We start from the raw sequence: 26,441 nt of genomic DNA, 5'->3' as shown, positions 1-26,441 counted from the left end.
CAATCAGAACTCGGCGTTGCAGTCCTGACATCAGAGATGGGTGTCTTCTCCGAAGGCCGCAGCAGCAGTAGCAGCTTTCCCGCCCTACAGGGCGCTCACTACAAGCCGGCTCTGGGCTAGGCGCGCCACCCGTGCAAGTCCCCGGGGAGCGGCGGTGTACCGCCCCCCCGTCCCGCGCGCTCGCAGCCATTGGAGGGTGGGCGCTCGCTAGGCCGGGTGCCGACACGCCCTCTCCGTGCTGCGACGGGCGGCAGGGGTAGGAGAGGGTGCCGGGTGAGTACTGGAGGGAAAGGCTCCGGCCCAGCGCCGCCCGCCCGCAGCCAGACCAGCAAGCTCCTCTTTGCGGCGGGCGCCCCACGCGCCTCTCGTGCGCGCGCTCCCAGCCCCGCCCGCGTGAGTAGGACGCTCCGCCGCCAGAGCGCGCCCTCCCCGCGCCCCCGCGGCGGACGCACGGCCGCGAGCGCGCGTGCGCCCCTCCGAACGTCCCCGGGAGCCCAGCCAGAGCGAGCGCCGGGGCCGGGCGCGCAGGAGTGAAAAGGAGGCGGCGGCCGCGGCTGTGAGCAACAGATCTGAACGCCGCGAGCAGACCCGCTCTGCTGTTGGGCGATTTTTTTTAATTGCAGAAATATTTATTAAATTGGAAAATCTTGCATTTTTCAATGGCGCTGGCCACGGGTCAGCGGGCGATTTTCTCTACAGCAAGATGGGCTTTGCCGTTTCCGTAGTGGGTACCAGTGGTGGCCTGATTGTCAGTCTTCTCCCGGCATTTTTAAGGCCAGGAGTCGAGCGCTGTTTGTAGGCGAATACCCTACAGAGCAGTTTGGCTTTTTAAATTACTGTTATTATTTTGGGCAGAGAACAGTCGGTCTGGTGCACCCCATCCTCGCTGCAGAACAGGCTGCGAGTCTGAGGTGGGTCTCAAGAAGGGTGAAATTCCTCCCGGTGTGAGCGAGAACCGGCCCCGCGCGCAGTCCAGCGGCCCCGCGTGTGTGTCCTCGCCCTGCCGGCGCCGGGAAAATGGAGGCTGTGATTGAGAAGGAATGCAGCGCGCTCGGAGGCCTCTTCCAGACCATCATCAGCGACATGAAGGTAGGACTCCGGGGGTGCGGCTGCGGCGCCGGCTGCCGCGCGCTGACCTCGCCGCCGCGCTTCGCCTCCACACCGGGCCGGCAGCCCGGCCCTTCCCTGCACCGTGGCCACCGGCCACCTGCGGGAGCTCCCCGGCCCGAGTGTCACCTGCTCACCCCGGGCGCTCCTCCGGGCTCTGCTGGGTCACTGGGCGGGCGGCTTCTCTGGGGGGTGTCGGCTGTCCCACTCCATCTCCCGGCTCATTGTCCCGGGGGCGGCACCAGCTCTTTTCCCCGGGGGCTCAGGGCACCGGCTCCAAGTTTTCCATTGTCTGTCCCTGAACTTAGTGTCTGGGTCCCGCCGGGGCTGGATGCCCGAGCGGACACCTGATTCCCCCGGGCACGGGGTGGGGGCGCCTGGCGCGGTGGTGGGGAGGGAGGGGAGCGCTGCCCGGCTGCAGGAAGGAGTCCTTCAGCCTAGGAGACTGAGAGGGAAAGCCAGTCCCTCCTTGGCCGTCAAGTCTACTTGGAGTGGGGGATCTGAGCAAATTAGTTATTAATTGGGCCGTTTGGAAGCTGGCGAAGGTGTGCGTGCTCTCCCTCCGCCCTCCTGCGGGGCGCGGGGCCGGAGTTCCCCCAGCAGCCTTGCAGGGGCCCCGCCTTCCCCAGCTGAGATTCTAGGCAAGATTGGGGTCCCCGAAACAGCTGTATCCCGCTCTCCCAGACCCAAGCGGACACACACTCTAGGTTTTCTCTTGGAAGGGTCGTGAAGATGGTTATGTGTGTGCGCGCGTGCATGTGTGTGTGTGTGTGTGTGTGTGCGCGCGCGCGCGCGCCTGTGGGGGCGGGGAACACCACCCTAGCTTTTTCCTGCAAAGGGTGGGACTGGGGATAACCTGATCCTCGGATGTGAATTTTCTGGTGCATAGAGATAGACAAGGGCCCCGTGTTATTTATCCAGAGGAAATATAACCAGCCGCGCGAGCTGGCTGGAGGTGGGAATTGGGGGCGGTGGGGGAAATTTATTTTTTTTTAATGTGTATTTAGGGAGCTTCTCTTTGGCTCTGGCCCAGCCCCAGTTTGCCTCAACAGATCCGATCCGGGGAGGTGGTGTTTAATTAAAAGCTCGCTTCCAAAACGAGTGGGCAGGTTTGGAAAGCTGTGCAGCCAGTGGGTGTGGACAGCCCCTCTTCAGCCGCTGCCTGGGCGCCTGGAGGAGCTTTTGTCTGATGAAGTGTAAGGTTTAGAGAGGCTTCGTGCCTCGGAGATGGACTTTGGGGAGGAATGTTCAGCTGTCATGGCCTGCTTCCACCTTTCAAAACCAACTGCCACCTCACCCAGGGTGAACTTTACCAAGGTCCCTCTGTCCTGGTTTTGTCCTTTTTGAAATCCTTCTACAGATCTCGTGCCTTTTGTCAGAAATTGTCCTTAGTGCAGCATAATCTGCAGCCAGACTCTGCTTCTCCAGGAACGCTTATAATCCAGACACTTGGAATTAGATGGATTATTCCCTGTTCAAAGACAGCCCCTTTTCTTCTGTTGCCCCCAATGCACACTGAATTAATGAAGCAGTCTTTTGAGACAGAGATGGATCCTCCCTCCTTGGGCTCTGGCATTCATTTTAAACTTAAATTCTACACATCCTAGAGTCAAACAGATTTGGTTTGAGGCACTCATGGTGTATTCTGATCTCGTGGGGAGGAATTTGAAATAGGTTGGTAAAGCTCTTGTGTTTTTTTGAGGAGACAAATGGGTATTTCCCACCCCTCAGTAGTTACAAGGAACCCAGTGATCTGACTGAGTGGTCCACTGCAGTCCCGGAGTGGTCACACCTGGAGTTTTTTCCCTCTTTGTTCTTTAATCCAGAATCCAGGTTTGGTTCTTCCCATTCACTGGTTTCAATTGAAAGCCCTTCAGAAGGTGACCTGCCCAAAGGGTGGGCTCTCCTGCTTTCCACTTGCCATCCTGTGGCTGCATGGAAGTATGCCCTGGCTGGGGATTCACGGGCGCCAAGGTGGTGGTTTTTCCCCTGCATGGTTCCAGTTAAAAATAAAGACATCTTTAATGCCCAGTCACGGTGGAATCTAGAGTTTCTGTATCCTGACTTCTTTCCCTTTGAGTTTAGTAGGTTTGTTTAACATCGTATGGGAAATCATTTATTTTAAAGTTTTTCTTTTTGTTTTGTTTTTGGCAGTAAAATTTTAAAAGCAAGGTGGAGTGGGAGACTAAATCATGCCTTCTTGGATTCTGCAGAATTTTAGACTTTTGGAGACTCGGGAGAGGAGAAAGAGAGAGGGAGTGTCTGATTTTCAAGATTGTTTATGCATAAGAAAATTCCTGAATTTTTCTGGGACTTTTCTTCTTAAAAGACTTCACCATGGATTTGATGACAATGACATTTTAAATGGAAATTATTAAATGTGAACAAATGGGATAAGCAGTGTAGTGTGCAGGTGCATGAGGTCACCAGTAACAAAAGTCAGTTTTTAATATCTGAAATCAGCTGACTTTCTAATGACCTGCTTATCCTCTTTTTCTCTTCTTTAAACTCCTGTAATGGGTTTATAATGCCTTTGGTCTCCTTTCTGTTTGGTCTGAGGGAAAAGCATAAATGTCGGAAACCCATTTGGAATGCCATCTTGATAAAAAAATTTTTAGGTTATTTTCTCAGAAGTGATGTTGGACTGGGTGAGAAAAGGATAAGGAAAGTGGTTTTATTAGTAGCATTTGATTCTTCCAAATGTACAGCAGCACAGGAAGGGAGTCAATTTCCTCTTTGGAGGAAAAAAAAAAAAACAATAAAAAAAGGGAATATTTCAAGGCCTGGCACCATCCATCTTCTGAAACCAAAGAACCACAAGACATGGAAAAGCCAGAGAGAGGAGATTCTTTGTGCTTTCTTCTAATGATGCCTCATCTAAGTCCTCGGCTGGCTCTCGGCGTGTATTTTATCCTTTTCAGGGGGTGAGATGTGGAAGAAATCCTGACTTTTTCTCCACCGGGGAACAGCACCATGTAAAGCAAACAGCAGCTAGTAAATAACATATTGATTCCTTGACCAGAGGAAGCCTGGTGGTTTGTTTCTCATTTATTCTACCCTGCTGTGGTAGTGGTCACTAATGAACAGTGGTGTTGTGCAAAATCGCTGCCTTTCCTACTGGCTGCCTTTCCTCCCATCCATGCAAATTAGTAAATCACTGATTAAATTGGCTGGTGTGAGTTGGCTCTATAGTAAAGGGGAGAGGATATTCACGTGGCTGGAGGGAAGGGTCCATAGCTTGTTTGTCTGGGGAACAGTAGTCTGGAAGTGACTGTTGACTGCCGTCTGATATGTAGACAGTGTTGACTGCATCAAGGAAATTTTGGAATCCTTTTGGAGATTCCTGGGGAGGGAGGGCTCCACGTCTCAAACAGCAGCTTTGTGCCTTTGCTTTTGAGTCATTGAACCAACATCGATTTTGGTGATATCTGGGGAGTTCTTAAGACCAGGAGACTTTTCTGGCCAATATTGAGGACAGCTCACCCTGTGGATGTCTTTCTTCTTTTAATAATTAACTTGGTTTAAAAAAAACTAAGTTGGATGTCTAAAATCAAATACTTTCTTCACCCTTGTTGCTCAAGAATCAGCATGTTGAGAGCTGAACCAGACCTGCTGTGGGAGAACTTTGTACTAGATTAGGAGTACGCAACGTGACTGGGCAAAAGAAAAACCCCAGCTGCACCTGATTCCTCCACCCAATGTGTCACTTTAGACAGGGGTGTCCTGTTACCAGCACCTGTGCTGAGCAGAATAGAGGCCTTGTTCAATTCCTCCCACCGCCCCCCACCTGTGTTTGCCATCACTATCCTTGCTTCTAAGTTCTGCCTAAAATTAGAACTGCTAAAGGGACTTCTTGAATTCCACAGAAATCTTTTTGTGGTTCGAAGCCACATGGTGATATTTTCCCTCTCTTATCATAAGATGGTGAATGTGGGTAGTGGGTCCAGCACTGGATGGTGATTTCAGGATTGGATTTTTTTCCCACCCTCACTGCTTTGTTTTGGGGTTCCCATCAGAAGAAAGGTTCACTTCTTGCTGTTTTTGGGGGGTGATTATATGAAAGGCCTTTTGCGAGGCTCTGCCCTTGGAGAGCTCCTTGTCCTGTGGGCTGTAAACAGATAACCTCAATCCAATATGGTGGCCGTGAAGAAAGGACTTGTGGTTAAAAGCCTAGAGAAGAGCATCAGCCTCTGCAGGAGTTCCCTTGGAGGCTTCAAATAAGAGTTTTTTCCAGGAAGATACTGAAAACCCAGCCAAGGCCTTAACCAGGTGCTCTGAGGGAGGTGGGTTGCTTTCTGTAAATGGTGACAGCCACAGAAAGGCAGGACAGGCAGAGCACTTGTAAAGGACAGATGGGCCCCATGTTGCCTTTTCTCTTAGCAAGTGGTTGTATTTGGCCAGGGTTTTACAGCTTCCTCATTTTGGGCTCATGGGAGAAGAAGGTGAAGTAAAGATGTCATAAACTCGACAGCATGAACTGCCTGGGATAGGAGTCCAGAGATTTAGGACCTCTTCTATGTAGATTTATCTTTTTGGTTTTTTGGGTGCCAATCTTGTTGTTTGGAAATTTTTTCTGGTCTGGTTCGAGTGTTTCTTTGTGAAAACACTTCCTATTTAGTTTCTGTGAAACCTCTTTACTATTTAGTCAAAATTTTTAGAACTTCTGGCGTGATGCTGTGAACTTTTATGTTCTGAAATTCCACAGTCTGTCATGCTCCAAATGAAGACAGGTCATTCCTAGGTCCTGGTTTGCATAGAAGGGAAGCTGAGTTTGGATTCTGCCTGTTCAGCCATCACCCACTTCTTACTAGAGTAACATATACTCATTCCATAGTACTTACTGAGCATCAGTGGTGTTGCAGGCACCAGACATAGCATAATGATTTTAGCAAGTAAAAACGTAGGAAATCTCGCTACATTTGCATTTCAGATATAATAAAAAATTGTTCACTGTTGAAGTATGTTTTTTGCGTGCTGTGTGTTCTCAGTTGCGGTCCTCTTGCCCTTTGAACTCTTCTTTTGCACCGCGGCCACACAGAAAAGGAAAGAAGCTAAAATGATGTCTGTCAATTTGGCTAGCTCACTTGAGGCTGTTAAAGTGCTTGGAGGGTGAAAAGGTTGAAACTATTGATTCATTAGATGCTTTATCTCCAATTTTCATCTCAGCTTTTTCCATCTTCGCTGGCATGGGTGGTGATAGCTGGCAAGATTCCTTCTGTAATGAGACCATTTAGATGTTTGAATTGGGTATGGACAAATGAGGTCATTTTGATTTCCCCATGACTTCTTGGACCTACCTTCAGGATACTTTCCCCAAAAACCCACACCTCTGCAAAAACAAAGAAATACCTCATCCAAACCAAACCAAAGCTGAAGGACAGATTTAGCTGCCCAGGACATCAGACAAGAATTTTGTGGGGCTGTTTAAAGGGAACTAACTGATGCCGTGAGCAGTTTAATTCAGATTTGGAGATTTCACTGTTGATATGGCCTTTATTAAGTAGGAAAGCAGAGAGGCAAAGGAAGTTGAGGAGGAAATTAATTGAGCATTAAGGAAGCCCATTGTCATGATTGCTGAGGTTCTCCCTTGAATTAGCAGTAGACTGCAGGTTTCTTCTGAGTATGAGCCACCAAGGCAAATCAGCAACAACCAAACACTTAAAAGTAGCAATTCCCAGCACAGAATCCACTCCAGAGCAGCCCCCATCTCGGCGCATTGGAGTCCTAGGCTTGCGGTTCTCTCATCTCACCTGCTTCCCGATTTGGTTGGAGGTGCCACTGTTTTTACCAACTGAGCAAATGTGAGGGTTTCGGTTAAGAGTCTCTGGGGGCTGGGCATGGTGTCTCACCTGTAATCCCAGCACTTTGGGATCCTGAGATGGGAGGATTGCTTGGGGCCAGAGACCAGCCTGGGGAACATAGTGAGACCGTGTCTCTACAAAAAATGAAAATAAAATGAAAAAATAAAAGATGCTGTGGGGTGCCGCTGGGCACATAGTAGATGCTCAGTATTCACTGCATGTGGTGAGCAGGGGCAGGAAGGGACTTGGTGGGAACCTACTATGTGCTGTGCATTGTGCTAAGAGGTTGGTGTGCATGATTTTATGTCATCCTCACCCACCCCATTTAACAGATGGGAAAAGTGAGGCTTGAAGGGATTCAGTAACTTGTCTAAGGCCATGGGGAGGTGGAACTGGTAGTCAGACCTTAGCCTGTTTGACCCTAACACTGGAGTTATTTAGAACATGCCTAAGGCAGGGAGGGGGTTGTGGATTTAGTCCTAGAAGAAGCACTTTACTTGCCTGAGTCCTACGGGAGGCTCCAGGAAGGAATTGGGGTCTCATCTCTGTGCCTCTAGCCAGGTGTGATCGTGCATGCCTGTAGTCCCAGCTACTCAGAAGGCTGAGGCAGGAGAATTACTTGAACCCAGGAGGTGGAGGTTGCAGTGAGCCGAGATCACACCACTGCACCCCAGTCTGGGCAACAGAGTTTGAGGCAACTCTGTCTTAAAAAAAAAAAAAGAATAATAATCTTACCCAAATCTGAATATAAAAGGACCTTCAGATAGTACTGAAGGTGTGAGTCTGCACTGCGATGCCTCCAGGTCTGTTATGGGGTGGGCAGCTCCAATTCGGCTGTCACCTTTGTGGACATCGTCATTGATGATATGTCAACACACTGTGGCTTCCTTCCCTCTCCCACTTACCAGCTTTTCCAGTAGACAACTTGACATCCCCATTTCTCATAGTTCTCCCTCGGTGAGCAGAGGGCAGAGAAGCCTTTGGGCCAGGCTTAGGCATGTCACCCTTGATGCCTGGACTTGTCCCCTCACGAGGCCCATGGAGTGTTCTAGTGACCACAGGTCTGGGAGGTCCCTAGGTCCCTGAGGCTGGGTGACTCTGAAAGCCTGGCAACCCCGTCCCACTCCCATAATCATACAAATCAACTAAGTTCACCCAAAGTTCAAGTGACTCCTGAAAGAGAACTCCTTGACCTTGAACTCGTTTTGCCTCCAGCCCTAGACCTCTCTTGTTAAAGAGCGTTCTGTGTTTAATCATGTTCCGGTGGCCCTTCCGTTTGGGTCAAGTCGGTAGAGCCATTGCAAGTGTGTGTTTGGAGAAGTGGATAGGCTCACCGACAAGACTCCTTCCTATGCTGACTCCTGGAGTATCTGGCCTTGGTCATGGTTCTAAGTGGTTTTTCTTTTCCTGTCTAGTATAAGTGGATAAAAAAAAATCATTTGAGTTGAGTGCCTTTTGAACTGTGTGTCTTTTTATTTTCTTGCTTTCTCTCAAAGCAGTAGAAAGCTTCAGCTCGCTCAGCACCAGCAGCTTCCTGGGCATGGAGATGTGTGGCAGGTTGTGCCTGGGTCGTCTCTGCTGCCTACCAGGCACCAGGGGCTCCAAGGGCCAGGGAAGTGGGTCTCTCTAGAAGAGGAGGCTCTAGGCAGGCGTACCTCCTTTGGTGGCATGGGCGTGGTTACAGAGCAGGGCCCACTAGATTCCCCGGGAGCTTGGAGATGCTGCTACCTGGGCCAGGTCTCTGATTAGTGCTCTGGGGTGTGTTCACGGCATTAGGATTTTGAAAAGCACCCCAGGTAGTTCTAGTGATGGCCAAGGTTGAGAATCATCGAGCTGTAAGTTTTCCCTCAAAGCCTTTTCTGGTTGGGCATGGAGCCTCACACCTGTAATCCCATCACTCTGGGAGGCCAAAGCAGGTGGATCACCTGAGGTCAGGAGTTCGAGACCAGCCTGGCCAACATGGCAAAACCCTATCTCTGTGAAAAATACAAAAATTAGCCGGGTGTGATCACACATGCCTGTAGTCCCAGCTACTGAGGAGGCTGAGGCAGGAGAATTGCTTGAACCCAGGAGGTTGAGGTTGCAGTGAGCCAAGCCAGGAGGTGGAGGTTGCAGTCAGCCAAGATCATGCCACTGCACTCCAGCCTGGGCGACAAAAAAAAGAGAGAAAAGAGTCTTTTCTTAATCTTACCCAAATCTGAATATAAGAGTACCTTCAGATAGTTGCACACCAGTGTGAATATACTTAACACTAACACTGAATTGTGATGCTTAAAGGTGGTCAAGATGGTACATTTGATGTGTATTTTACCACAATTAAAAATAAAAATTAAAAAACCTTAGAGTTAAACGTTAAAGTTAAATAAATTGAAACGTAAAAATAAATAGCAACAGAAGATCTTTAGAATACTTTGCTGTGATTTATTGATTCTGTCTGATGTGATTTTTTTGCAGTGATGGAAATTGTCAAACACTGGAGCCACTTGCCACATGTGCCTGTTGAGTACGTGAAGTGTGGCTAGTGCAATCAGGGAATTGACTTTGTTTTTAGTCACTTTTAATTTATTTCAATTTAAATAGCCATATATGGCTAGTGGCTACTGTACTGAGCAGTTACAGATCTGTAACATACCATCTAGAAAACTAGAGTGTGCTTGCTTTGTAACACACCTGTCTGCCTATCTTCTACCTTCTGCTGGCTACAACACTGCCCCTGAATCCCTCCATAGAAATTCTGGAGCTAGAGTTGACCTTGAAGTTAAAGGAATCTGATTTCACTACTGTGGGCAAGTTATTTAATCCTTCTGAGCCTTGGTTTCCTCTTGCGTAAAATGGGTCTAATGAAGTACCCACTCGATACAGTTGTTGGAGGATTCTCAAATAAAACATTGCTTCTGAAGGTTTTCCTGCATTGCCTGGCGAACGAGCACTCAAATGTTAGAAGCTGTTACTTTTCTGTCTTGTAGAGTTGAGAATGAGGTATTTTGAAGTCTTAAAATCAGCGGAGTATTATCTCCACCACTTCTTAGGGCAAACACTGCCCCACCCTTTATGGAGCTGTATTTAGAGCTTGCAGTGAAGCTGCAGGAAATGGAGAAGTTGAGTTTTTTTCTTGCTAAATAAATCACCCCAAGTTCATGATGAAGGTCAACTAGCCCAACAGGACCTATTTGCATTCTCTATTTGCAAACCCGACTGTGTTTCAGGGAAGGAGAGGGTGGGGTACCTGGTGAGGGTATTTATAAGTCAGATACATGAGGGCCGGGGGAGGGGAGTTGCTTTATTAGGGTCATCTTTTCACATCTACATCCTTTGAGTTCCCTCCTTTTTCTGGGGCAGCCACCAAGAAAAGTGGCCATCCTGCGCCTCTAGCCTGCCCTATAGCAGCAGCTTCCCAAGTCTCGGCCACCTCCGGGTTCTACTCAGGGGCCCAGTGTGGCAGTCCTGCCTTAGCCTTTTGTGTGGTTTGGCCCTGGCTGAGTGTCTCGCTGTGTGTCCAGCGTTTCATACCTCGGATCCCAGGCTTCCTTGAACACAGCCTGTGCTCCACACTCCTGCTGTTGGTGCTGCCCTGTCTCTGCCATTGCTGCCTATTGAAATCTTTCTCATCCTTCAAGGCCCCATCCGACAGTGACCTTATTCTCTGGTGCCTCCTTTGCCCTCAAAACGGGATCACCCTTAAGCCATTTTTCACATTCTTTGAGACATTCTACCTAGTATTTATTATATCTTACCTTAAAAAGTGGTTGTCCTTGGCCGGGTACAGTGGCTCATGCTTATAATCCCAGCACTTTGGGAGTCCGAGGTGGGTGATCACGAGGTCAGGAGTTCAAGACCAGTCTGACCAAGATGGTGAAACCCCATCTCTACTAAAAATACAAAAAAATTAGCCGGGCATGGTGGCAGGCGCCTGTAATCCCAGCTACTTGGGAGGCTGAGGCAGAGAATTGCTCGAACCCGGGAGGCGGAGGTTGCAGTGAGCCGAAATCGCGCCACTGCTTTCCAACCTGGGTGACAGAGCGAGACTCAATCTGAAAAAAGAAAAAAAGTGGTTGTCCTTGGCCCTTGACACCTGGCTCTAGCACCTCCTAGCTCTATTACTGTGAGCAAGTTACTCAAATTTATGGAGCCTTGATTTTCTTACCAGTAAAATGGGAGAAGAGGTGAATGATCTTTCCCTCTTAATATTGTTGAGTATTAAATAAAGTAAAAGTCGAGGCATTAGCATAAAATAAGTGCTAAATAAATGCTCATATCTATTTGAGCTACTCTAGGAGTCCCTGACAGAGTCTCCTGCTGTTAGTGGCACTCAGATGTTTCAAAGAATAGAAGCAACTTACGTCTTCACTTTGATAATGAGGTAGAAACAAGTGCAGTGCTTTTCAACATTCAACACACAGGTAATTTGAGAGAACACAGTACGTGTATACGTCAGATATAATGACATGCCTACTGTGTGCCGGGTCCTGCTGAGGGGTGGAGGAACGCCTGTGGATAGTATAAACACAGTCTCTCAGATTCAAGCCCCTTCAGTCTAGGAGAGAGGCAGGCAGGTAATTAGAGTTCAGTGTAATCCACATCACCATAGAGATCAGCCCAAGATTGTGTGGGGCCCCTGGGGAGGGCCTCTGATTCCCATTTAGGGTGGGGGTACAGAGTCCAGGAAGGCTTTTGATCTGGGTGACACCCATGCTGAGAACTGAGTTTCATTTTGCTTATTTAAAAAGCATTTAGGCCGGGTGCGGTGGCTCACACCTATAATCCCAGCACCTTGGGAGGCCGAGGCAGGAGGATCACCTGAGGTCAGGAGATTGAGACCAGCCTGGCTAATGTGGTAGAAACCCTGTTTCTGCTATAAATACCAAAAATTATCTGGGCATGGTGGCGTGTGCCTGTAATCCCAGCTACCTGGGAGGCTGAGGCAAGAGAATCGCTTGAACCCAAAGGCAGAGGTTGCAGTGAGCCGAGACCGCACCATTTATTGCACTCCAGCTTGGGCAACAAGAGCAAAACTCCGTCTCAAAAAGATAAAAAGTATTTATATACAAACCAGGCACTATGCTAAGTGCCAGACACAAAGTTATTTAATCTCCTAACCACTCAGCAAGATAGTCTTAGTAACTTACAATTCCCATTTTACAGATGGGGAAAATGAGGTGCAGAGCGGGCAAGCCATTTTCCCACGTCATACAGCTAGTGAGAGGCACAGTTGGGAGTTAGATGAGTCCAGGCAGTCTGGCCTCAGGGTCTGTGCACTTCTTCACTGTACTGGGCTGTCTCTTGCTCTTGCAGCCTAGCATTTTAGATTGTGTAATAGGTGTATTTCATTTATCTCCTCGATTGCTCTGTTTGTACCATTAGGACTTCGGATGAGACAGATAAAACACACAAAACTCTAGACTCGCCTCTGAGCTTCTTCCAGAAGCTCTTGGGGTCTCCCTCTAATTAAACAGGATTCTGCCCCGGCCCTGGACATGAAGTTGTTGGGCTGGGCCAATGCAGTAATTGGGAGTGGCTGATGTGTGAGACCAAAGTGTGCAATAGGGTTGTCCAAGGTGACAGCTGCATGACATGTTTGTTTTGCTGGAGAAACCCTTCTGTTAAGGATCGCCCCAGTAACCGCTCTGCACCGCTAGTGATTGAGTGCAAATCAGGCAGCGGGGAGATGTTTGCAGTAGGAGGCTGGAAGAGCTCGGGATTAGTTCCCAGGGAGACCTCCCTTCTGAGGCTGGGCTCCTCTCCTGCCGCTGAGCATGCAGCCATTAAGGAAGTCTTTGAGTTTGGTTTAATGGCCTCTCTTTGTTTTGAAGTGACTGTTTACCGAACCTTCAAAGCCAACTCGGCAGCAGGATGTGATTGAGGGCCTGAATAATTGGATGAAGCACCCCAATAGGAAGCAGGAAGCAGGGAGCGGGGAGCAGAGCCAGGACTAGCCGACAGCCAAGCCCTCTGTCTGAGCCTCCGCTGGGGGGACCGAGGGCGTCCTGCAACCAGAAGTTGACCTGGAGTGGGGGTCCCTTGGAACCTGGCCTCTTTGATGTCGTGCTGGCCTTAATTGGGAACACCCTAATTAAGTCACTGAGGAGGAAGCTTTTTTCTTAAAAAAAAAAAAAATTAGCAAATGTTTTGAGAGCATTTCATGAGGGATTACTTCTCAAAGATTATGTAAGTAATATAAAGTTAATGGAAGAAAAACTAGAAACTTCAGTTAAGTAAAAAATAAGTCACTCACAAGCCCTTGATGAGAAAGTGGGTTATGTACACACGTACAAGAGCACACATGTTTTCAGCAAAGGGTCAGGCAGCCTACGCTGTGTCAGAAACTTCTTTCTTTACTTAGCAGCCTGGCGTCCTTGCCTTTCTGGGTATGTAGTTGTTAGCAGTGTCAGTGTTAATGGCTGTGTGGTGTTGCACTGCTTTGTATGTCTCTAATTAATTCATTTGTTCAAAACATATTTAAGAAGCTACTAGTGCCAGGTTCTAAGTGCTGGGAGATAGCAGCGAACACGATGGACATAAATCCCTGCCCTCCTGAAACTTACATTCTAGTGGAATGAGGCGCAGGTGAAGGAGACACACGGAATAAGTCAATTCTCTTATGTAGCAGAAGGATTGCGTGCAGTGGGGAAGAAGCACTGTTGCTGTTTTTATTTTTTATTTATATATATATGTTTTGAGACGGAGTCTCACTCTGTCCCCCAGGCCACAGTGTGCAGTGGCGTGATCTTGGCTCACTGCAGCCTCCACCTCCCGGGTTCAAGCGATCCTCCTGCCTCAGCCTCCTGAGTAGCTAGGACTATAGGCATGCACCACCACGCCCGGCTAATTTTTTTTTGGTATTTTTAGTAGGCATGAGGTTTCATGGTGTTGGCCAGGCTGGTCTCAAACTCCTGATTGCAAGTGATCTGCCAGCCTCTGCCTCCTGAAGTGCTGAGATTATAGGTGTGAGCCACTGTGCCTGGCCTGTTGCGGTCTTTAAGTGGAGTGGTTAGGGAGGGCCTCACAGGGAAGATTATGTTAGAGCAACAATTTAAGAACTTTGGAGACGTGGGCAGGGGGTGGGGCAGTGTTCAGGGCAAGGGAAGAAGAGCATGTGAAGAAGCCTCCATGTGGAAGCCAGTACCTTCGTCATTTGTGTTTAGGTTGCGTCCGGGTTTTTTTTTTTTTTTTTTTTTTTTTTTTTTTTTCCGAGACAGGGTCTCACCCTGTCACCCAGGTTGGACTGCAGCGCCATCTCAGCTCACTGAAACCTCCGTCTCTCGGGTTCAAAGCGATTCTCCTTCCTCAGTTTCCCCAAGTAGCTGGAATTACAGGCACATGACACCATACCCAGCTAATTTTTTGTATTTTTAGTAGAGACGAGGTTTCACCATGTTAGCCAGGGTGGTCTTGATTTCCTGACCTCGTGATCCGCCTGCCTTGGCCTCCCAAAGTGCTGGGATTACAGGCATGAGTCATGGCGCCCGGCCTCAGGTTTTTGTTTGTTTGTTTGTTTTAACTAATAATAAACAATCCTACAATGAGTACATTGATTTACATCAGTGGTTTCCCCTGAAGGATTTTTTATCCTTGGTCAAAATGTGTGTGTTTTTCAAGGCTTTTGAAACCCATTATCCAAAGCCTACCACAAAGCATGTCTCAATTCCCCATTCCCATGCTTGAGTGCTCCCTACCATGGATTACATCTGAAGGAGCTAGGTGTGGACACTAGGACCAAGCCGATGCCCCTGCTTCCTAGGGTGCAAAGGGACATGTGGCATCTTATCTAGTGCAGTGATTCTCAAATCTTGCTGTGTGTAATTTTGAGCAAGCAAGAGTGTCCCTGGAGAGTGGGTTAAAATGCAGATTCCCTGGCCCCATCCCAAGAGCGTTTTTGTTGATCTGAGGTGGGACTTAGAATCTGCAGTGTTAGCAAACACTTCAGGTCATTCTCTGGTAGGTCTTGCTGAGATTGCACCAGGAGTAGGTGGAAGTGGGGGTGACTCCTGGGCCCCCTGAGCCGCTGAGAGCCTCCTCTGCAGCTCCTGATGTAGGAAGCCATCTCCTGCCGACAAGTCCCCACCCGACTCCACCACAGAAGCACCTGGAATGTGATCAGGTAGACATTTAAAATGAGTTCTGTGCCTAGACAGAGCATGATCTCGGCTTCCTTTCCTTTGTGAATTCTGTCTTTTGCAGGGAGTGCTTCCTCCCTCTTTCTTTAGTTTCTCTTTGCCAAGAAGATTCCCATGGAAGCTTTGAGACCGAGGTGAGGCATTGGCTCACTCTGGGAACCGCACTGTCCAGCACTTTATATCTCGAGCATGCTGCCCTTGGGCTTTGGGATCTGCAGTTCCACAGCTCGTAGCTTTACTACTAAGTTCCTCAACACTTTGGTCCCTTCCTCTCTATGGCTCACCCCTCGCTCAGTGCCTGTACATAGTAGGTGCCCATTCATGGCCTAGTCAGGGTAACTGGCATTGTACGTTGAGTCGTCAAAGCAGAGTTGAGTTCTGCTTGCTAGTCACCCTTCTAAGCACTTGTCTTTATTCCTATCATCCTATAACCATCATTTGAGGCAGGGATTGCCATTAGCATCCTTTGCAGATGAAGTCAGGGCGGCGCCAGGTGATTAAGTCACTTGCCCAGCGTCACCCAGTGAGTACCTCTGAAGTTGGCAGGCTGACTGTAGAGTCATACTCTTAACCAGCAGGCCACACAAGGCCATTCAGGCTCTGGAATATGGCTACACCTCAGCACCCTCCAGGCAAGAAAAATGACATTCAATGGAAAGACGCTAAAACCACAAAGGCTGTAGAAACAACAAATACAGTTATGACTATTTTATTTATTTTTATTTGTTTATTTTTTTGAGATGGTGCGTTGCTCTGTTGCCCAGGCTGGCGTGCAAGTGGTATGATCTTGGCTCACCACAACCTCCGATTCCCGGGTTCAAGCAATTCTCCTTCCTCAGCCTCCCAAGTAGCTGGGATTCAGGTGCGCGCTGCTACACCCGGCTAATTTTTGTATTTTTGGTAGAAATGGGGTTTCACCGTGTTGGTCAGGTTGGTCTCGATCTCCTGACCTTGTGATACACCCACCTCGGCCTCCCAAAGTACAGTTATCACTGTTTTTTGGTGGTTATCACTGGTGGCCTCTGACTCTTTACTGGCTCCCAGAGCATCATTCCTAGAGCCTGGGGTGGGAGTTGAGGTCACATTGGAGGTGCTGTCTCTCTGTGTTCCAAAGGGGAAATCTGCTTTGTGGAAGATGGCAGAGCACACAAAGTGTACAGTGCAGCAAGGCCAGTGCCTGCCCCAGGGTACATGTGACAAGTTCATCACGCTGCCCTTGCCTGGGAAGAGGTCACAGTTTAAAAGGGAATATGCACAAAAAAAAAAGTAAGGAAGAGAAAAAAAATTAAACAGCAACAAAAATAAGTAAAAAAAATAGAAAAAACAAAAAAATAGAGAAAGAAAAGAAAGAGCAAGAAAAGGGAATATTGGATGAATGCAGAGGTGTGTCTGTATTTAGGGGAATGAAACCTCAAACATGATCCTCTCTAGGGGGAGAGGGTGTTTGCGTGTCTGTTCAGGGAGTTGGAGAGATTGGCCCCAAGAGGACCTAATCCCTAAAAGGCAGAAGTAGTTTTGGAGTTGGGTGGAGGCAGGTCAGAGCGGGCACTTCCAGGGAAGAGAAATGGGTGAGTGTAAATGGACCAATATGAAGTTATGCTTAGGCCTAACATTTCATAGGGTGTGCAAGCCACTAGGTGTTTTGCTCAGGTTCAGTATCTAATGTAGACATTGATAGACAGGAATAAACATGTGGAGCAATAGCTTTGGCCTCTGGTTAGGAGGATAAACGTTAGAGGGTGGATATTTATTATTCTGGGGAGGATTAAAGCTATACAAATATTAGGTAAAAGCAGCCAGCCCCTGTATTAGGTGGTTAAATATTGAGTTCCTAGGTCTCCAGATGTGGAGAATCAGTCTTAGGTGAACTCACTAGACAATTTTATTTTAAAAAGAACTAGGCAGGCTGGTAGCTTACGCCTGTAATCCCAGCACTTTGGGAGGCCAAGGTGGGTGGATCACTTGAGGTCAGGAGTTCAAGACGAGGCTCTCCAACGTGGTGAAATCCCATTTCTATTAAAAATATAAAAAATTAGCCAAACATGATGGCACGTTCCTCTACTCCCAGCTCCCTGGAGGCTGGGGCAGGAGGATCACTTAAACCTGGGAGGCAGAGGTTGCAGTGAGCCAAGGCAGCGCCACTGCACTCCTGCCTGGGCAACACAGCAAGATTCCATTTCAAAAAAAAAAAAAAGAACTGGGCAAACTTAGGAGCAGTTAATGCAGTTAACCGGGTGTGAGGGCAAACCCTTCCCAGGCCTTGGGCAAATGACTTACTCTTTCTGTGCCTGATTTTCCTATGGTTAGTAGGGAAGTGTTAAATGTATGTTCTACCAAGCGCCCTTTCAGCGTTGTTGTGAAAGACCTTTGTACTCCGGAATGCAGCATCCATGGGAGGCGGTGCTTTCAGTGCCCATCATGAAGTCAGCTCAGACTTCCACGTGGCAGGTTTTCACCTTTGAAAACTTGGCCATGCAAATGTCAGGTGTCCAGTGATGCAGGCAGTGACTTACCATAAGCCTCTTCCTCTCTCTTTTGATAGGAGGAACTCTCTGAAATAATAAAGGAAATGTCATGGCAGTAAAAGTTAGGGGGACCAGGCGGAGCACCACGGCTCATGCTTGTAATCCCAGGACTTTAGGAGGCCAAGGCAGGCACGTAGCTTGAATCTAGTAGCTCGAGACCAGCCTGGGTAACAGTGCAAAACCCATCTCTACTAAAAATACAAAATTTAGTTGGCTGTGGTAGTGTTTCCCTGCAGTCTTAGCTACTTGGAGGACTAAGGCAGGAGGCTCACTTGGGCCTGGGAAGTCATGCTGCAGTGAGCTGATATCGAGACACTGCACTCCAGCTTTAGTGACAAAGCGAGACACTGTCTCAAAACAAAAAACAGGACAAGCACAGTGGCTCACACCTGTAATCCCAGCTCTTTGGGAGGCTGAGGTGGTGGATCGTCTGAGGTCAGAAGTTTGAGACCAGTTTGGCCAACATAGTGAAACCCTGTCTCTAGTAAAAATACAAAAATTAGCTGGACATGGCATGCACCTATAATCCCAGCTATTTGGGAGGCTAAGGCAGGAGAATCTCTTGAACCGGGGAGTCAGAGGTTGCAGTGAGCCGAGATCGCGCCACTTCATTTCAGCCTGAGCGACAGAGCGAGACTCCATCTCAAAACAAACCCAACATTGGGGAATGAGCTGAATTTAGGGGATGAAAAAGGAGAGGGATTCTATTTTTCAAGAAATGTGGAGCATGGAACACATACACACATCTATAAAAAAAAAACAAACAAAACAAAACAAAACAAAACAAAACAAAAAAACAAACAAAAAACCTAGCTGTGGTTGAGCACCCTAAGGTTGTAGTGCCCTAAGGGGTGCCATTATAGGGGGAGGTGGCCAGTGCTGCCCAATAGAACGTTCTGCAGTGATAGAGATGTTCTGTGTCCATGCTGTCCAGTACGGTAGCCGCTAGCCACTGCAGAGCACTTGAGGTGTGGCTAGTGGGCTGAAAAACTGAATCTTAAATTTTGTTTAATCATACTTTAAATAACCTCATGTGGGGCCCCCCTTTTGGCAGCTCAGGATAGAGAAAGGAATACTTCCTGGTGGAGAACTTAAGAAATAAAATGACTTGGAAGATAACGGTTGACATATTTGTTTAATTCTTTTTATTTTAAGTGGAGACACCCAGATGTCAGAAAACAGCCCGGGCATCCAACCTAGTAATTCGGGAGAAGGAAAGGCTTGATATCCTTGATTTATTTGGTTAGGGTGTTAATAGTCACCAGTGGAGCGGTTTGCGAGGGGAGATGGACAGATGGACGGAGGGGGCACCTTTTGTGGTTCAGTCTTCCTTTTCATAGGCATATTTATTTCGGGTGCACTTGGGCAAGTGGGTGAGGGTGGGCGGGCAAGGAAGCAACCATTGATTATCCCCAAGGCTGTCATCTGCTTGATGGACAGGGATAATTAGTGGATTAAGCAAGCCCCAATCAGAGAATAAAAGCCCAGGAATGGTATTTATGATGGATGGGCTTACCCAGTGCCTTTCATCTGAGGATCTTAGGAGCCCTTCATCTCGCAGGCTTGGGTGGGGAAGGGTGGTTTTGGGGACAAAGCTGTGACAGGCATTCACAGGCCCTGTCATCCCACACGCCCACTTCTGGAAGCTGAGCAGATTCCTGCTTCATGCTTGAAGAAGCAGGGAGTCTAGAGTTGTTCCAGTGTAGGTCAGAAGGTGCCAGCCTCCTCTGAAAGCTGCTTTACCCTGAAGGCTGAGCTCATCCAGGGTATACCCAGTGGAAGAAGAGGAGGGACGCTGTTGGCTGCATTCGTCACGCTTGCCCTGCTGAGGTCTCTGCAGACCTGGAAAGGGGTCATGCTAGCAGGAGATTTAAGAGCCCCTCCCAGATTGACTCTGTTGATCACCTGGTAGAAGAAGATCAGTTTGTGTGTTCACAGAAAACCAAATGAGGTAAAATTACCCATAATTATACCACAAGTGCCAACACTGTGAACATCTCGGTGCATTTCTCCCAGGCATTTTTCTACACAAGATGTTTCTCTTTGTTGTATGTTTTGTGTTTTCTTCCTTTTTTTTTTTTTTTTTTTCCCCCTGAGGCAGTTTTGTTCCGTCACCTAGGCTGGAGTGCAGTGGTGTGATCTCGGCTCATTGCAACCTCTGCCTCCTGGGCTTTAATGATTCTCGTGCCTTAGCCTCCTGAGTAACTGGGATTACAGGTGTGTGCCACCATGCCAGGCTAATTTTTTGTGTTTTTAGTAGAGATGGAGTTTTGCCATGTTGCCCAGGCTGATCTCGAACTCCTGAGCTCAGGTGATCCATCCGCCTCTGCCTCCCAAAGTGCTGGGATTACAGGTGTGAGCCACTGCGCCCAGCCTTGTATTTTCTTTTTCACGTGGTTGGGGGTCCTGACCATTTCTAGGGTGGCATTACAATCCCTTTGAACCATCTGCAGTTGTAATCAGGTGCATGTGTGTGGGGACCTTGTCCTCTCCTCTACCTTGTGTGGGCTCCTCTAGGACCCACATATAAAGCGAGACCCAACCTCTTATCTAAGCCACTTTTTGCAGCCCTGGGGCTGGGCTGGGCTGGGCTGGAGGCTGGCTCTATTCATGTGGTTACTTGCACTTCCCAGAATCAGGGAACACTTGGACTGCAAAGTCAGTTTTGGCATCCAGTTGCAGCCTGGAGCTCTCTGCTCCAGCCTCTCTAGGAGTCAATTTCCTCAGCTCTAAAATAACAGTAGCACCTGCCTGCCTGGGCTGCTGTGAGCATGCAGTGAGAATGCAGGTCAAGCTGAGCTCCTTAGAGAGCCCTTGGGGAGGTCTGTGGACCAGGAACAGCAGCATCTCTCAGACTCAATGGCCCCACCTCGACCAAGCGAATCCGAACCTGCCTGTCTGCAAGCTCCCCAAGTGAAGGATATGTAAATTATAGCTTGGTAAGGGCCAGTATATATACCTGGTGCCTGGCAACTCTTTAGAGAGTGGTGATGCTTCATGATGATGGTGATGACAGTGATGCTTATCAGGATGAACAGAGATACTTGGGAAGTTACCTGGCTGGTCATATATCCCACAGCTGGAATTCTCAGCTAGATCCACTGGTGAGCCAGCCTGTGGCCGGCACCTTTGGGCGGAACAAAGGCCTTTGAGCTGGAACCCCACTCTCTGTAACTTCTGCCCTGCTGGTTCCTATTTGATTCTCCCCTGAACTGAATTCCTTCTCCTCGTGTGAGTCCTCCCTAGCTCTGCGGCCCCTCCCCACTTGCCCTTTCTCTGGCGGCCACAGTCCCCGGCCCCTCTCTGTTCCTTGTGTGGCCCCGTGGTGTCAGATTCCCTCAGCTGTCCCAGTGGGGCTGGGCTGAGAGAGGCAGTTGCTGCATTATTTATGGAGCACCGGTCACCAGCCTGCCGATGAGTTACACACAGTTATTCCCTGCCCAGTGTGTGGGATGCCGTCCTGGGCCTCTGTTTAATACAAAACAAAATGAAGCCAAACAGGACCCCAAGCCAGAATGGCTGTTGGCCGACTGCTGTGCCTTGTGTTAGGTAAATGGCCTGCTGTATGTCCTCGCCTTGGGGAAAGTGGAGGAAGAGGAGGAAGATGAGGAGAGGCACTTGGGGGTGTCTCGCAAGCTACACTTTGAGGGTGGGGTTGGAGGCCAAGTTGTGGATTTGTCTAGGTGGCCACCGAACTCCTCAGTTGAAGGAGAGTTAGAAAGCCTTTCTCTTAATTAAAACTAAGAAAACGACTTCATTATTTTCCTCTCTTTCCCAGGATCCAGAGTGATGTCAGGTATGTGACTATTAGCCAGGTTCTCCTGTCCCCTGGCTGGTCTGGAATTTATGTCACTCACTGTCTGAAGGGTACTCTGGTCTTCCTCGGCTGACCCAAAGTCCCACCCTGGATCTTGCCCTGGAAGGCTGCCCTTGTCCACCTGGGCCTCTTTGCCCATGTCCTTCCTGGAGGAGTGGCCAGCATAAATGTGCCACTCCAGTGGCCCTTGAGAGAGGTGGCTGGTGTCCCCTGCCTCCCTTTGTGTGAGCTGTACCTCCTGTCAGAAGCACTTTTCCTTCCTCCCTTCATTTCTCTGTCCATGTCCCACAGTCCAGAGGGGAAGCCCTGAGGCTCATGATAGCAGACTGTATGATGTGATAAGCTGGGGAGTAGGCACAGCTAATACATAGGTAGGTGGGAGGGGGTGTGTCAGAGAATGTTCCAGAAGAGGTGTCACAGCTGGGTAGTGACGGCTGAGTAGGAGTTTTCAAGATTGCTGAATTTGAACCCTGGAGGTTTGAAGAGAAGCAGGCACAGGATGTGGTGTGTGTGGAGAGTGTAGATGAGGTCACGTCTTCAGGGAAGCCCCATCTCTCATCCAAGGAAGCGAGACTGCCATGCAGTTTGATGGAGGGAGTCCTCTTTACACGCTTGTAAACAAACTGATTTTCTCTTCCCGTTTCTTTAATAGGAGCCTTTTCCCTTCTCAGAACCCCGTGTGATCTAAGTTCTATTTTCAACCAACGCACTGCCAAGGGTTCCAGAAACTCCCGGCCCTCCTCTCTGAAGAAATTCAGGGGGCTTCTGGAGGAGGAGCGGCTTCTCATTTTGCCTCGTGACTCTGGACTTGGCAGACGTTGGGGGCGCGGCGGGAGTTTTGTTTTCTTTGATTTGGGTCTGTCTGGAACGTTGTGAAGCCTTTGTGTATTCTCGGGTGACATCCGCAGTGGGGTCTGTGTTGAATCGTTTTCATGGCTCTGGGAGTGCATTCTGAGGGATTTCCTCAAATGTGGACAGCTCAGCCAGCAACCTCAGGAACAATATCTCTGGGACTTCTTGGTCTATGGGTGCAGATGCAAAAACTAAGATGCTTTCTAAAAGGGCTGAAAGCGCTTCCAGTGTCTCGGGTTGCAGGTTTCTTTGGAAACTTGAGTATGGTTTCCTTTACGGAGTCTTGCTGTCAAAAATCCAGGACTTTGTCTCTGTTGCCTTTCAATCTTTCTTACCTTCTTCCTCCTTCCTTACTTCCTCTAAGCTTGAATTACTATAGTAAAACTGCTCTCAGGTGGGTAGAAACTTCTTCTTTCTTTGAAAGAAACTTCCAAAAAAATCTGGAACAACCTAACATCACCTTGCCTTTAAATTTTAATAACATTTACTCACTTTTTTTTTCATTTCTTAACAAGGAGGTTTTTGTCTTCTGTTCTTGGAAGTTGATTTTTTTTTCTTTTTTTGGAATCTATTAAATTATACGTTGCCTAAAACAGGTGGGCCTGACTGTCTTTGATAGACTGTCAAGTATCATTAAGTCAGGAGCAAGCTGCTTTGGGCAACCTTCTGGCTGGGTGGGTGTTTGTAGGCGGGGAGCTGTTAGCTGTACCCCTTGAGTAGAAAGGGGACCCCCTCCTTTTGTTGCTAATTTGGTAAAGACTGAAATGGGGCTCCCAGTGGGGGTAGATAAGAAGTTTTTTCAGTGGTTTGAGTAGTCATCTTTTTCAGGCACATTCATCTCGGGGGTTGAGTACTCCACCCTGCCATTTGCTTAGCAGCAGCACAGAAGTCATCTGACACTGAGCACCCAGCTGCCTTGGTCTGTTTCTGCCTCGCCGTGGTTCACCAGCAGGGAGATGCAGAATGCTTTCCACATTAGCTAGTTCTACACCAAGGAGTCAGAAAGGGGGTTCCAGTCTGGATGGACAGTCTGACTTAGATTTTGAAATCTGCTCCCTACACATCCTAAAGGAGATTACTCAGAGCCCATGGCCACTTGGATCCCTCATATCAAATGTCTGCTCAGCATGTCCTGTGTGCCGGGAACTGCATCGGGCACTTTCTGCATATGACCTCATTCATTCCTCACCCCGGCCCTGTGAAGACGTGACTCCAACCCATTTTGAGGCCAAATGACTTGCCTAATATCACATAGAAAATGGGAGAGCTAAGGTTCAATCCAAGAGATTGGGCTTCTGTGCTTGCATTCTTTATTCTTCTCCTTTGTTCTTTCAGTGTTCAATAATTGGTGGTGTTCATACTGGTGATAGAATTACTTGTTTTGGTTGTCATCCTTACAAGGGAACAATCCCTGAGAGGTGAAATGATTTCCCCTAGTCCATGCCTGGCAGGGCTGTGACTAGACCTCAGGACCCAGTGTTACCTGCCCAGGCCTCTGGCCAGTTCTGCACGTTCTCAGTGAACATGCCTCACCTCTTTCTTTTGCTTTTTTTCTTTGAGACAGGGTCTTGTTCTGTTGCCCAGGCTGGAGTGCAGTGGCACAGTCAGGGCTCACTGTAGCCCCAACCTCCTGGGCTGAAGAAATTCTCCCACCTCAGCCTCCTGAGTGGCTGGGACTGCAGGCATGTGCCACAGCACCCAGCTAGGGTTTTTTTTTTTTGTATTTTCAGTAGAGATAGGGTCTCGCCATGTTGTCCAGGCTGGTCTTGAGCTCCTGGGCTCAAGTGATCCTCCTGCCTCAACTTCCCAAAGTGCTGAGATTATAGGTGTGAGCCACCACGCCCGGCTGGCCCGCCGTTTTCTTAAGAAATACTTTGATCATCTTATAATATTTCTCCAGGAAACCCCAGATGGGAGTGGTTGGTGTTTGGGAGAGGAGGGCCTGGCTCTCTGGTAATCTTCCTTGTGTAGCTGAGAGATAGTGGCACCTTTGCCTAGAAGTAGGTGAGCAATGTTTCTGAATGTGCTTGGATTTCTCAAAAAGCTTTTCATCATGTCTTGTGGCTCAGAAAGAGAAGCAAAGGCCAGATGAAGCTGCTATTGGTTGGTTGAGCCTTTGTGTTCTTAGCAGTGCCAACTGCTGTCCTGCTGGACAAAAAACTCCAGTGGCCATCCTGAGGATTCTGATCTTGGCCATTATCTCTTTAATTAGATACAGGTGTACAAGGGGTGTTCATATCTGGACTGAATAAAAAAATGGTATGTATGTTGGGTGTCATAATTGGAGTCCCCATAATGTCTTGATGGGCCTTGAATGGTAGTCTGAGCTCTCACAAGTTTTCATTTGACATAAGTTAATATACAGTTCTGCTATTGGGTGGAAGAAACCCCCAGGGCACAAACCTGAGATGGAGGCCATGTGGTGACAAGACACTTGTACAGGTGTTGGTTGACAGTAGCTTAGGTGTAGCTGCCAAAGGCCTCTGCCAGGAGCTAGCCAGACAGGATTCCTGCCTGGCTGTAGCTTAGTGTCCTGTGGGGGCGAATTGCCACTTAGAGGAATAAATCCAGAAACCTGCACTTGAGCCAAGCAGGTCTCAAATGCATGAAGGCAGAACTGATGTATGTAATCTAGCAGCATGTGTGAAACAGACTTTAGGATTTGGGTGGATTGTAAATTCATGGTGCTATTGTTGCCAGAACCTCTAATTTGGTCTTAAATTTTTGAAAATGTAATGACTTTATTGTTTTCATTAAAATGATACATGACCCTTATAAAGAAAACTCACAAGACTTCAGCCATAAAGGAAAATACAAAGGAGAAAGCAACACATTGGTCCTGATTTTAACTCCCAGAAGTAACCTGTTTTAATATTTTGTAGACCATTTTCCAGATCTCTCTATGTACATTTTCAGACAGAATTGATAGCCAGAGAAGTATATAAATAGGGAATTCTATAACAAGGTGTTCCTTGTTATAATGTGTGCGATGCATGATCTTTTAAAAAACGTACTTAATTGTACTTTCATTTAACAGAAGAAAATGAAACTGAAGTGAAGTAATGCTGTAATTGTTTCTTCACTTTCTTTAAATTGATTTCTCAGTTGTAACTTTAAGTCAGTGGTTCTTGACTGGGGGTGATTTTCTCCCCTAGGGGCAATCTAGCAATGGCCCATTTTTGGTTGTCCCAACGAGGGGGTAGGGGAACACTGGCATCTAGTGAATGGAAGATAGGGGTACTGCTAAACATCTTAAATGTGTAGGACACCGTCTACCACAGGAATTATCTGGCCCCAAATGTCTGTGTTGTTGAGGCTGAGAAGCTGCTCTGTAAGGTTAAGAACAAAATGATGATTCAAACCATTAGGAAGCTAAAACCATGTTTTAGCTGGGTTGCAGTTTTAGACAGTTTTGATTGGGCTTCTGTAATGAGAGATGAGTCGATGAACCTCATTCTAGTTTCTTCCTCCTTCCCTCAGCAAGAAAATCAAGAGGTGGCATATGTTGTTTTTACCTTGTCAAGGTTCATAACATGCACATTCTAGTCTGCAAACATAATCCCCAGGTGTTTAGTCTTAGTTCTGTATTTATTTTTTAATTTTATTCTATTTTATTTTTTGAGACAGAGTCTTGCTCTGTTGCCCAGGCTTGGGGTACAGTGGTACCATCTTGGCTCACTATAACCTCCGCCTCCCAGGCTCAAGTGATTCTCCTGCCTCAGCCTCCCAAGTAGCTGGGACTACAGGCATGGGCCACCATGCCTGGCTAATTTTTGTATTTTTAGTAGAGACAGAGTTACACCATGTTGGCAGGCTAGTGTCCACCTCCTGGCCTCAAGCAATCTGCCCACCTCGGCCTCCCACAGTGTTGGAATTATAGGCGTGAGTGACAGCGCCCTGCCCTTAGTTCTGTACTTAATGATCAATGCCAAAGACCACTTCCCTGTCCATCGTTTCTGCTTTTCTGGGTTGATTTTGAGTTACCTCTTGGTTGGTGGGCTGTTTGACCTTACTATAAACTTAACATGTAGGAAGGGAGATGTTGGTCCCTGCTCTGCTTTGCCCTGGTGGGACTGCACCTGCAGGTTTCAGTTTGTGTCTGCACACCATACTTAGAGGAAGAGTAGGGAGACACAATGAGTATCTCTGGGATGCTGTCAGGGTGTGAAGCAGGGTCCCGTGGAGAAATGGGGTTGGATGTGAAACTGGATTTTGAAAAGACTTC

The 26,441-nt window shown here is 48.0% G+C and overlaps 1 protein-coding gene across 8 annotated transcripts in view; it reads left to right on the top strand.

Moving 5' to 3' along the window:
- The first annotated feature begins 431 nt into the window (after positions 1-431).
- MTSS1 (MTSS I-BAR domain containing 1) overlaps positions 432-26,441 on the top strand; it is a 186,845-nt gene continuing 160,835 nt past the window's right edge. For 6 of the 8 annotated variants that reach the window (XM_037739339.1, XM_017530751.2, XM_017530752.2 and 3 more), the window contains exon 1: positions 501-1,089. In XM_037739339.1, coding sequence (XP_037595267.1) covers positions 1,018-1,089 — 72 coding nt within the window. In that variant the 5' untranslated portion in view covers positions 501-1,017. Of the gene's footprint in view, positions 1,090-26,441 lie in introns of all 8 variants that reach the window. The other 2 variants (XM_037739335.1, XM_037739336.1) reach the window with 2 other exon arrangements.

This window comes from Cebus imitator, unplaced genomic scaffold, assembly GCF_001604975.1.
Source record: "Cebus imitator isolate Cc_AM_T3 unplaced genomic scaffold, Cebus_imitator-1.0 Scaffold68, whole genome shotgun sequence".
Lineage (NCBI taxonomy): Eukaryota > Metazoa > Chordata > Mammalia > Primates > Cebidae > Cebus > Cebus imitator.
The sequence above is the reverse complement of the archived record's forward strand: the minus strand, read 5'-3'. Positions and strand labels throughout refer to the sequence as shown.